Source organism: Lycorma delicatula, chromosome 7 (assembly GCF_047948215.1).
Source record: "Lycorma delicatula isolate Av1 chromosome 7, ASM4794821v1, whole genome shotgun sequence".
Lineage (NCBI taxonomy): Eukaryota > Metazoa > Arthropoda > Insecta > Hemiptera > Fulgoridae > Lycorma > Lycorma delicatula.
The window spans coordinates 126,972,693-126,985,597 of NC_134461.1; the positions used below are offsets into that span (position 1 = coordinate 126,972,693).

Here is a 12,905-nt window from a genome sequence, read left to right on the forward strand (position 1 = left end):
ATTCACGCACTAACAAACCCCAACCTGACAGTGCTTCATCTTTTTGGAATATGATTTCAGATTGCAACTCTTCAAACTAAGAGTGAACAAACCTTTCTAACAAGTTAAGATAGATATTAACGTTAACTGCTGTTTTCACAAAGAAAAAATGTCCAATCATACAATTGTGAAGTAGCCCGCACCAAACATTAATTTTTGGGCAATCACTAATACAGTCAAATATAACGTGTGGGTTCTGTGATCCCCTTATTTGAGTGTTCTGAGTGTTTACTTTTCTAGACGCATGAAATGTAGCTAGTCTGAGAAAATTTTAACAGTCTTTTAAGGTAACAATCATAATTTTCAATTCTGTCATTTCCACAGCAAATTCCTTTTTAGTAGTGCGATCTTGTAGTGTAATGTGCTGCAATATTTGAAATTTTTAAGGACGCAATTTTAATTGTTTGTTCAAAACATCGCATACAGTAGATCGCGGAATATTGAACTTGCGCACTGCACTCTGAGTTGACTTCCCAGGTCTGTGAAAAAAAATCTCCTTTTTACCTCTGGTGTTCTCTGCCTTTACCATTTTTATATTCAACACTGCCAGTTTCTGGAAATGTATCATACCATGAACAAATACTTGTTCTAAAGGGTGGCTCTCAGTTTTATCAAGTTCTAAAATTGCATCGAACTTGTGTGTCTGATTTTGTTTCAATAAACCCCTTTATGTATTGTGCTTTCATCTGTGGATTCTGGTGACTGACGTATGTGGTTATATATGCAATCACAGCTCTATCTAGTATTTGCTGAGAGAAACTTTATGAGTTACCTCCTTAGTCAGATTAAAGAGAGCCCAACCATTCATTAGTAGGACTTACTTTTTTCTAATAATACATCAGAGTTGTTAAGACTATTCTCAGACACCTGGTATATAAAAATATTTAAATAATTTTAAGTTTAGTTTTATTTTCTTATTAATTAATTTTAGATAGTATTTTAGGTATAATTTTATTGTAATAAAAAGTTATATTATAAAAATTTTTCTTAAACTGTTTTCAAAAAAGAAAAGGTTTATTAAAGGTTCATAACACTGAAGTTCTTAGAAGTAGATTTTAAATAAAACCAGTTAAGTGTAGAAATAAATAGCTTCGGCATGTAAATAACTAAATACTTACATCCTTATTTTTAACATTGCTTTGGTATTTTGTTGCTATATTACTTCCTTAATTTACATCTAACTATTTATTCTTCTAAGGACACTGTATCTGAGAATAAAAATTACTGTTGTTTTATTTTACTTTACTTTAATGTTTTTGAGTATTTAACTAAGTAATATTTTCTTATGAAAATTAAATGAATAAAACAAAAATTGTAATTAAAAAAACACTAATTAATAAATAAAGAACAAAGAATATATATTTTGGGTGTAAGAAAATTATCTGAACAACTTGAACAACTTTAAATATTATTTTTAAATTCTGCTATTTAAAAATGTTTAATGTGTTGTTCTGTAAGGGAAAATAGCTTTACTTCAGAAATTATGATTTTTTTTGTAAGATAAATTTAATAAATTTTTTGTAGCTGGAGTTTATCTGTTAATCTGTTTTGTTTTTTTATTAACTTCATTAAGTTAGAATTTTCTGGGGATTGAAGAAAATATTTTATTTTCACTTAATTAGTCAGATTAAATAAATTATTTTGGTTTTGAAATGTGGTTGTATCTGACTTAATTTAATCAAGTAATAACTGTTGCTAGTGACACCCAGTGTCTTGATTGTTTTCATGGTATACTATCGTAAACAAATACAATAAACTAAACTTTAAACTTTTATTATTATGTTTCCCTTTACATCTGTTTCTGCAAAATGAAATCATTAAAATTTATATGCAAGTGGATTCAAAAATACAATAATATGCCCATGACTATTTTTAAATCAGTTTTTTATTTGCACCTAGGGACTGGTCTATTGGTAACTTAGAAAAATTTCTTCTTTTATTTTATTTTTATTGTTTTTCCTGTTAATCTGCTTCTTTATAGATATCCACCACTCTTTCTCAAAAATTTTTTATGTTACCCTTCATTTACATTGATTAATATTCTAAACTTTTTTCTTCCTCTGCTTCCTCTGTGATCCTCAGCTGTAGACAGTTCTTGAAAGTATCTGCTTAAAATGGTTTCTCATCTTTATCATCCTCATCACATTCTTCTTCATTCTCATTCATTTTTCTTTCTTTCTATTATTTTACTTTCTCTGTTCTCTAAACCTGCCGAATTAGTCTAGTGGTTAAACTCATCGAAAAATCAGCTGATTTTCAAAGTTTAGAGTTCTAAGATTTGAGTCCTTGTAAAGGCAGTTGCTTTTATATGGATTTGAATACTAGATTGTGGATACAGTGTTCTTTGATGGTTGGGTTTCAATTAACCACATTGGTAAGGCAATGGCAAACCACCTATAAAACCTGCCAGGGAAATGGCAAAAACATCAAAGCCTATGGAATTGTCAAGGGTTGGACATGACTGAATGGCTAAATATGAGTTTTTTTTTTGATTATCCATAACCAGTTTTCAAAGCATTCATGAACATTTTTTCTGAATGTTTCAGATCACTACATGCTGACCACACAAACATATGCAAACATTGGAAACATATTATATTTCTTTCAATTAGGATCCGTTTAGCCATCAACAGTCCTTTTGTCCCTATCCAGAAGCTCCTTTTCCCAAAGATATTCTGCATCCATTTCTAAAGCTTCCATTTCAGCTTACTGTACTTTTCAAATTATCTACTTTTATTGTAATTTAGTGGTAATAAAAATGTTTACTTATAAAGTACAATTTTATCTATTAGAGATTGTTTCCTCTAGCAATGTACTAATAATTCTCTCTTACTTTTCAACTACCTATTTTTTTAAATTAGTCAAAAAAATTATTTATTTATTTTGCACCTCCTCTTCATACTTTTTAGTGTTATTTTTAAAATTTCTTATAGGAATTATTAATATCAGAAAGAGAGCGTCTAGAAAGAGAACAAGAAGAACTAACTCGCCAAAGAGAATCATTGTTATTACAACAGCAATGGGCTGCTTCACTTCAAGATGTATCACAGCAAAATTTAAATCCTGCAGAATCAACACTATACACCAATACTAATCATGATTATCGCAGATCTATGCCAGATTTACAACAAGAGCCACCTCCTCGCCACACACGACCACCACCACCTATTCCACCAGCAAAGCCTCTTGTAATGCCAAGAGAATCAATCCGCCATCAGGACAAACCTGTAAAAAGGTTAGTTAATTCTCAATTATATTTAATTTTTTAAATGTTTGTTGTCTATTAAGAATCTTATTTCTTTAAAACAATATTTATATTTTTGTAATTAATTTTCTTAGTGTTGTACGAATATTTCTTTTAAACACAGTTACTATATATATTTTGCCTTATTTTATACCTCTATAATAATTTAACAATTTTAACAACAATAATAATTTAATTAGAAATTACTGAAATTATGTTAAGACTTCCAACTGCATTAGAACATTAATTCTTAATGATGAAGTCTTGGAGTTTTATCAGTAAATGCATCTAAATAATCAGCTAGTACAGAGAAAAAACTAAATAAAAATATTATAGTATAGTTATTAAAATAAATTATCTACGACTACAAACCAGAAATATTTTTAGCAGTCATCCTGCTAAAATTGTTTTTCTTTAACAATCAGGAACTTGCGCTGTTGTATTTTGTACAACAGGTTTGATTTTTTGTATGTTTTAGCACAAAAGTGTTTTTTTGTATTCCTTAATTTGTTTCTTGTGCATAATATGTTGTTACCAGATTTCACATAAAATTCATATTTTCCAAGAAACTGGAATTTAATTGGAAACATGTCAGAATTTTGAATAAAATATAACATGCAAGTATCGATATCACATTGGAATATTGAACTAAGTAAAAATGTTTTATGAACTATTTTAGTAGTTGTACATTAGATTACAATATAATTTTGATGATATGAACATCATTTGGTCAAATGGGACCTAAAATTTTTTATTAAGAAATAAAATTTTACCATCATATCAATCTCTTTTAAGTACATGTCTTTGATTTACACTAAAATGAATGCAATATTTACTAAAAATTGTCACAATGCACAAGTAGTCGTTTTAAACTTTCTATATGAGTTCCTGAAGATTAATATAATTACTACAGGATTATTTTTTCATTAAATGTATTACTTATAATTTCATTTTCTTCTTTTCATTGTTTTTTTTTCATTTTACCTTTGTATTTAGTTTCATAAGCTGTTGTTAAAGAATAGTAACCACTTAATATAAAGTATGAAAACTTTTAATATTTCTTGCATTAAAAACATATATTACTAATTTATTATCTTATAAAATTTAATTTACAACAGAAGTATCCCATTTGCTCATTTTGATGGGTGAACTCATCAGTTTTTCAATTTTGAAAAAATAAACAAAAAATGGATACATTTATTCATATAGGTTTAAAAATATAGTTCATTTAAAAATCTTGTTTTGGTCTTGATGTTCATTGTTGTGTGTGGTAAATAAAACTTATTATATTCCTGACATTTTTTTCTTTATACACATTGATAAGTAGTCTCTTAGTACTCAAATATATTCTCATTCTGTTAATATTTTTGTGACAATTATAACTATTTTGATAATATAACTATTTTGATAATAAGGGTTGTTCAATAAGTAAAGAGACAACTGACTAGAAAAATTATTATTTATTTGATGACAATGAAATTAACACCACTTTTCAACATAACCCCTCAGCTACATTTAGATGTTTGTTCCGTCTTTTTGTGAGCTTTCTTATTCTAGTAGTAAAGAATTGTTCACTCAGTGGCTGAGCTGTTCGCATTCTTAACTCGCTCATTGTTACCAAACTTGGTGCTATTTTAAACAAAAAATTATCTAATGTTATGAGATCAGGATTGTAAGGTGGATGCGGAAATTTCTCCTGAACTGACGTTTGAATAATTTCATGTGTCTTTTGAGCAGGAGTTATCATTCAAAAGAATTATTCCTTTTCAGGTGTAATTTGTAAATTAAAAGCCTATTTTTTTTTGGATTAGTAGTTCAAGAAAAAACATCAAAATTTTATATAGTTTTACCAAATAACCATACAAAAGAAATATAGTATTAGCATCAACCACTGTTCTGAATAACACCAGTTTAAGTGATGTTTTTCTTAAACATTAACAACTGACTACATTAAAATAAAGTATTAAGAGCTTGTAAATTTACATATCTTGTTAAATTTTTGTTTTATTTCAAGGCTCCTAGAGTGAGAATAAAAGTTATTAGGTTCATAATTCTAGCCAACTGGGTTGGTCTAGTAGTGAATGCATCTTCCCAAATCAGCTGATTTGGAAGTTGAGAGTTCCAGCATTGAAGTCCTATTAAAGTCAGTTATTTTTACATGGATTTGAATACTAGATTGTTGATGTCAGTGTGTTCTTTGGTGGTTGGGTTCCAATTAATCACACATCTCAGGAATGGTCGAACTGAGACTGTACAAGACTACATTTCATTTACACTCATATATATCATCCTCTGAAGTATTATCTGAAAGATAATTGCTGAAGGCTAAACAGAAAAAAGAAAGGTTCATAATTCTAAAAAAAAATCATAATTCTAAGATTATGCCTCTTTAGCACCATTATTCATTAGATGTGTGTGGTGTAATGATTTATGTGTATTTTATTATATATATATATATATATATTTTTTTTTTTTTTATTTATTTATTATTATTATATAATGATGATGTATGAATTTTAATTTTGAAATTGATTTTTAAAAGTATTTTTCTTATTTTGAAATAAAAATTTGTGTGCTTTTGTATTTATTTTTTAAATATAAAAAATTATATAAGCAGACATATAGATAGGATACAGCCTCCTTTGTCCAGACTTAATGCAACTCTTGATGTATTTATTTTAATGAATTGAATGAAATGAGTGCAGTTTTATTTCTTAAAGTAATTCTGAATGGTGATTTTATATGATAAATGATGTACTATATTCATATAGTAATTTATTTGATTAACCGTATGAATAGAACAGTTTGTTTTAATCATCAGACAGTAAACTTATTCATAACGCTTTTTTAAAAAGTATATATATATTTTAATTAAACCTACACTTTTATTTTAACTGCTGTTTATTTAGAATAATTATGTGAGTTTTCTGTAGCTTCTATTATAAATCTGAATTAGGAACATGTATATTTAGTAATGAGTTTTACCAACATGGAAAATAATGAAAAAAGCATTTCAGAGTAAGATACTGTTTTATTTATTAAATGTTAATATTAATTATTCTTTTATTATTATAATTTTGGTTTTGTGTAAGTTAATATTTACTAAAAAAACAAGACAAAAAAACATTAAATTGCATTAAATTTAAATGTGCATATTTGAATGTAAATTAACAAAAAATAACATTTGAAGCTTTTTAAAACTAATGGGTATAAAATGGATAATTATTTTCTTGTATTATTAGGACATCAAGTCCACAGCAAATGACCAGACAGACGTTACAAGCATTAAGCGCAGCTCCAAGATCTAGACTTATTTCAACAGATACGTGGATTCAGACAAAGAGAAAGCCTAAACAAGAAAATTATAATTATCAACACTGGTTAATACAGGTTAGTATTACGCATCTTTAGTATTTGATACAAATTTTTCATACTTGTCACTCTTTGGTTAATAATACATAAATTCTATTATTGTATGCGTTATTTACAAACATTGCAAATACAATTCCAGTAAATTTTTTTCAATATTCAGATGTCTTCTTTCACTGTACATTAGAATCGATGCCTTACTAGAAAAAAAATACAACTTTCTTATGTTGATAAAGTTAAAATTTAACCACTTATTTAGTATAAAATAGTAATTAATTAAATACCGAATATTACATATAAATAATATGTACAAAGTACTATTATTTTTAATAAAGACTTTTTTTTTTACTGATGAATTAATTTCTAATATAATGTCTTAAATCTCAGTATTTATATAATTATTAACAATAATTTTTATTAATCTAATTTCTATCATTATTGAAATATTTTCTGCTAAGATCATCATAAATTTTATATTGAATACAATTATCATTTCTTAGCTTCGTCATAATTAAAGTGAGTACAACGAGTTTTGAAAATGGAATATATCCTAAACATGTCAGCATATGATTTAATTATGATAAAGCTAAGATAATTGTACTCTATATAAAAACAAATTTAATTTTTACTTTTAATAAAAATTTTTTACAACACTTGAGATAAATGTATTTTTTTTTACATTACAAAACGTAATGTGTTAATGTATTTTTTTTACATTACAAAATGTGTTAATCACATTATGGTATCTGTAATAAGTTTTTTTTAATTACTGTTTTTTTTACATAAAAAATTTCAGTGTGTTTTATTTTTATTACAAATTTAACCCTTTTTGTTCTTATTTATTAAACATTTATGTTATTTTCTATGAATATAAAAATTATTGTAAATGTAGACAAAAATTATTATATTAAAATATGAAATCTATTTAAACTAATGTTTAATTAATATTTCAACAGAATAGAAAAATACTGAGTACACAACACTACTACTACTACTACTACTACTACTACTACTACTGTCTTATGGCTACATTAAGTAATTCAAATACTAAAAAAATTAATTGATAAATAAACATAATAAATAAGCAAACTGAATTTTTAATACTACCAGAAAAATATTGTATTAATCTTAATTTATTAATTTAAAATCTGTAAATCAATTTGATTATTAATTATTGATTTGGACTCCATAATATAGATTACTGGCATTCAAAACAGAAAAGAACTCTCATAATTTTAACATCAACAAAAATAATTTATGGAGTCATTCATTTTTTTTTTATATATATATGATTGTACATAATTGTAAATGTTAGAGTTTCTTAATTTTAAGATTTACAAAAATTAATTATTTTTGTTAATAAAATTTGTAATCTTGTTTTAAATCGCTGCCCTCCTCGAGAGAGAGGTATCATTTCTGCTTATCTGGAAAATTCCAAGTTTGAATCTTGGTCAGTTATGGCATTTTTCACATGTTATTGATTTCATATACATAAGTTAGAAACTTATATGGTGAATTAGTAATCTTTAAAAAAAAATTGCATCAGTTTGATAAGCGATTTCTATTCAACAATGATACTTAATAAATATAGATTCAAATTTTACACTTTTTATTTAAAAATATAGAAGAATTACATCATATCATTTACTTGATACTATCATTTTCCAAGATTTAAAATCAATTTATAGATCATATAGATTTATAGATCAATTGTACTGATAGTTTTATTTGCCATTTCATACTGTATTTATTTATATGGTTTTATTTTAATTGTATAAATAGAACCCTGTTTAAATAATTAATATTTAAAATATGTAAAGTCAAGTACATCATTTTTATGTTTATATAAATTTGAAAACATTGAATAATACATAAAATTTTAATAGGATACAAATATTAGTTAATGTACATATTAAATATGATATGCTTTGTTTTTTTTTCACTGCTTTCAAAACACATTCATAGTTGGCTCAGGAACTGGAATAATTTCACTGTGAGGTACAGGCCTGATTGTAGATTGCAATGAAGGATATTTTACAGTATGTTTAGATTTTTAGAAATTCCAGCACACTTGTTAACCAAAAGTAACAATTGGTTACATGATCCTTTGGTTCCCATCTAACCATAGGTACACCAAATGGCAAAGCCTTCCGTGTACCTTTCAGTCATCCTCTTAAATATACAGAACAATTAGTGTATACTTTATGAGGAGCCCACATCTTATCCTGATCACCAATTTTACACTGAAAGTATAAATGATATGCTTTTTTAATTAAAGGTATAATATTTTTTCCTATTTGATTTTACATAAACTCACCACATACATAACAAAAGGCATCCACATCATTTACACAATTTCGAGGCATTTTGACTCTGCACTGTTAACAAAATTAAGACTGAACAAAATTAATTCGTTCCTCAATCCAGTGTTTAATACAAACAACACAGCTGTGTTTTCAGCTACATGTTTTGACCTCGACAGACACGATTAATCTTGTCCATGAAGGCTCACTCTTCATTATTAGATATGATGTCATAATATGTGACTTTGATATGATTTAATTATTTTTCTAGTATTGTTTATTTAAAGCTTAAAACTTATGTTTACAAAGTTAAACAATAAAAAATGAGCTAACAAAATACTATATAGGAGCTTAAAATGCTAACTATATGTTGAAAAATGAAAAAAAATCCTTTAATTAAAATTAAAAAATTTTTCAAAACTGGTGGGTCATAGAAAGATTCTGAATTCATATGTTTTCAGCATTAAAAAAGAGATTAAAATCATGCATCACATGTTAGGAAACAAAAATTATGTTTATCAGTGTTATCTGCATCAAAGAGAAATCATCAGTGGAAAAAAAGTATTTCAAAATCTTAAAAAAGCTGCAGCAGGATGTATAGAACTGTTGACATTAGCTGTAAAATTTGCATCCTCATATTTTACAGGGCAAGGTAAACAATTGCAAAGGTTTTGATTATAGGTACTGGACAATCATTTGTACAATATAAATGGATCTGGTATCAATTAATTTTTTCTTTTCCCTGAAATTAAACAAATTTTTGAGTAGATCAACCATAGATCAGATTTTTGAGTACATCCACCAAAAAGACACCAACTAGTTCAAGAAACAATGCAAAAATTTCTACAAAATTATTTTTCTGAATAGTACTTATTTTTTTTATTAATATTTTTATATTACTGAAAAACTGCAGTTTGGTACACTTAGAAGAAAAAAATTAACTTATTTTTTTATGATATTGTTTTTCTGTTATATTGATTTTTGGGAAACTTCATGGGCATAAACAAAGATTTCTACATTTCTGTGAGTCGTAGTTCAAGTTCATTAGTATGCAATGTTTTATGCCATTTCTTTTACTTTTATTTTTTTATTACAAAATAAGGGTTAATAAGGGGATAGTTGATTTTAATTTGGTGCCCACTTTTAATAAGTCAAAATTAAAAAAAAAAATTATTAAGTATTATTTTCTTTTTTCTTATTGGCTTCTTTGGTTGGTTTTTTAAGAAGTTTGTTTTATTTTTGGAATAGTTTCTTTCTTGTAGGTTTTTTTAAACTGTTCTATAATACTAAAAGAAGAGTCAAAAATTATAGAGAGAAATTTATTAGATTATATTTATGTAGAAAAGATTATTTTATTTGACATTTTTAAAATGAATTACCATATCAGTACTTGCTAAAAAATGAAAGAACAATATAGTTGGATTAATTGAAATTTAAAACAACAGCTAATATCAGTTGCTGAAATTTACTTTTATTGATACAGATCTATTTTCAAAATCACTACATTAAAGTAGTCCCTTAATATTAAACTTTTTAAAAATTTATTTACCTACAAAATTTAATTCATTCAACTTTACAGGAAGCAGAACATAGAAGAATTACGGAACTTCAACAAAGACAAGCAGCTGTTCCACCAAGAAGACCAGCACCTCCACATCCAAGCGCTTATCCTGGTCAACAGTACATTGCACCTATAAGAGAAGCCGGATGGCAACAACAGCAACAACCAAGCTGTCAGCAGAAACAGCAACAACCTCAGCAATGGGCAAGTCCACCAACACAATCACTTCCACAAGGACAACAGTGGGTACATGGATCTGGTATGCCACCTCGTAGTGACAAACCTTTACCTGATTCTATTATACAGACACTTACGCAACGAGTCCAAAATAGAATAAACAACAATCCTGATTCAAGCCAAACTATTAACAATAATAGAAGAAGGTATACTAACATTTGTCTAGTTAATTAACAAAGATATTGCACAAACAAATTTAATTAATTTATAAAACTTAATTTTACTTAAAAAGTTTTTTTATGATAATATGAGGTCTGTTCAGAAAATGATCAGACTTTTATCTCTGGTGCTCATACAGATATTTTGAGATGTTCAGTTGGTATCATGCATAGTTTTGGAAGTAATATTCAATCCTCCACCACCTACATGTGCCTACAATTAGTTTTGGCATAGTATTTGGGGTGTTATTTGGTGTTGATATGATTTTTTCAATGAGTGACTTATACAAACAAAGAGCTGCAATGAGTTATCTGTGGTAAGCCCGGTAAAAGTTTTACTGAAATACGCATAATAGTAAAAGAGACTTTTGAGGAGAACTTTCTGAGGCAAACACAATGTGTGTGTATGCACAAATGCGCGCATCCACACACAAACACAAGTGTTTCAGGTATTTTAAAAATGGTTGCGTATCTATTAAAGATGATGCTCATCCGGGAAGGTTATCAATGTCAATGGACAAGTCTATGGTGCCCAACTTAACAATTTGGTGAGGTCAAATTGATATTTAACAATTCATAAGATAGCAGAAGAAACTGAAATTTTGTTGGATTTATGTCACAAAACCCCACCTGAAAAATTAGAAATGTATCATGTTGCCATCAAGTTCATTCCAAAAACAGAAAGACAATCATATATTCTTATTTGCCAGGAATGTTTGTCATGCAAACATTCCTGAAACCTTTCATGTTTGTCATGAAACCTTTTAATAACTGGATAACTGGTGATGAGATATAGATATATGGATATGATTAGGAAAGTAAGTATCAGCCATTATGAATTGGAAAATTATTACTAAGATCAAAAAGTCATCTAAAAGTTATTTTGACAAAAAGGTTTTAAACAGCTTATCTCAAAAATTTCAGTATCATACCTTCAGCTTCTGGTCTTATCCTAGCTTTAATTAATCTGGCAGTGATTTTAAATTGTCAGTACTGGTTGATTTATGATTTATGTCTGTTCATAGGCCATAGAGTCAAAAAATATTGACTGTGTGAAAGTTTTCCTAAACTTTGAAAACTGTATAATATAGTATATTAGCTTTTATGTCTACTTATTTTTTTGTTTGTGTGATTGTATTAAAAATGATAGCTTCATTTTTAAAATTTAAAAATATATTTTTATTCATGGTCGCAACAACAATTAAAGTCATTAGCGAATCATCAATATATGCGTGAATGTACCAGTAAATGTGTAGTCTTGAACAGACTCAGGCTGACCATTCCTGAGGTGTGTGTTAATTTAAAACCCAACCAACAAGTAACACTGGTAACCAAAAATTTTATTTTTATATATTTATTTGTAAACAGTTTTTTATCAATTTCTTTTTTAAATTTCTAGAAATGATATGGCTGTAGTTGCTCAAAATGTTGATTCACAACAGAGAGTGTCTGTACAACCGCAACAAGTTAGAATGGAATCTCAACAGCATTTACAACTTCAACAGCAGCATCATCAAGAAAAAATGTTAAGTGTTAGTGGAAAGAAAAAATGTTCACACTGTGGTGAAGAACTTGGTAATGTATTTTTATTCTTTGTTTGCTTATTTATAAAAGAAATTAGATTTCCTATTATTGTAATCTTATATTTAAATCTTTTATCCTTTAATCAGCCTTGATCTATAACCTAACCTATTTCTTGGATTTTATTAAGCTATAGTTTATTAGAATAGATGTAGAAAATATAGCAAGTTTTAAAAAAAAGTTTTTTTTTAGTAAATCTAATCGTTATAAAAAAATATATCCTAAAAAAAGTGGCAATTCCCTACTCATTTTCTTTTGTATTTGTTGCCTTTGGGTGGTTTTCAAGTATAAAAGTCTTGAGGTGGTTTAACAATATTTGGTATACATGTTTGCACTAATACTTTGTTAATAAATATGGTGGTCTTACGATAATGCGATAATGATTTATAATTCATAGAGTACAGTACAAATTT

The 12,905-nt window shown here is 27.1% G+C and overlaps 1 protein-coding gene across 5 annotated transcripts in view; it reads left to right on the plus strand.

Moving 5' to 3' along the window:
* The window catches only part of LOC142328224 (uncharacterized), an 890,790-nt gene that overhangs the window by 868,484 nt on the left and 9,401 nt on the right, over positions 1-12,905 (plus strand). For all 5 annotated transcript variants that reach the window (XM_075371822.1, XM_075371823.1, XM_075371824.1 and 2 more), the window contains 4 exons: positions 2,973-3,274; positions 6,526-6,673; positions 10,535-10,899; positions 12,311-12,486. In XM_075371822.1, coding sequence (XP_075227937.1) covers positions 2,973-3,274; positions 6,526-6,673; positions 10,535-10,899; positions 12,311-12,486 — 991 coding nt within the window. The remainder of the gene's footprint in view (positions 1-2,972; positions 3,275-6,525; positions 6,674-10,534; positions 10,900-12,310; positions 12,487-12,905) is intronic.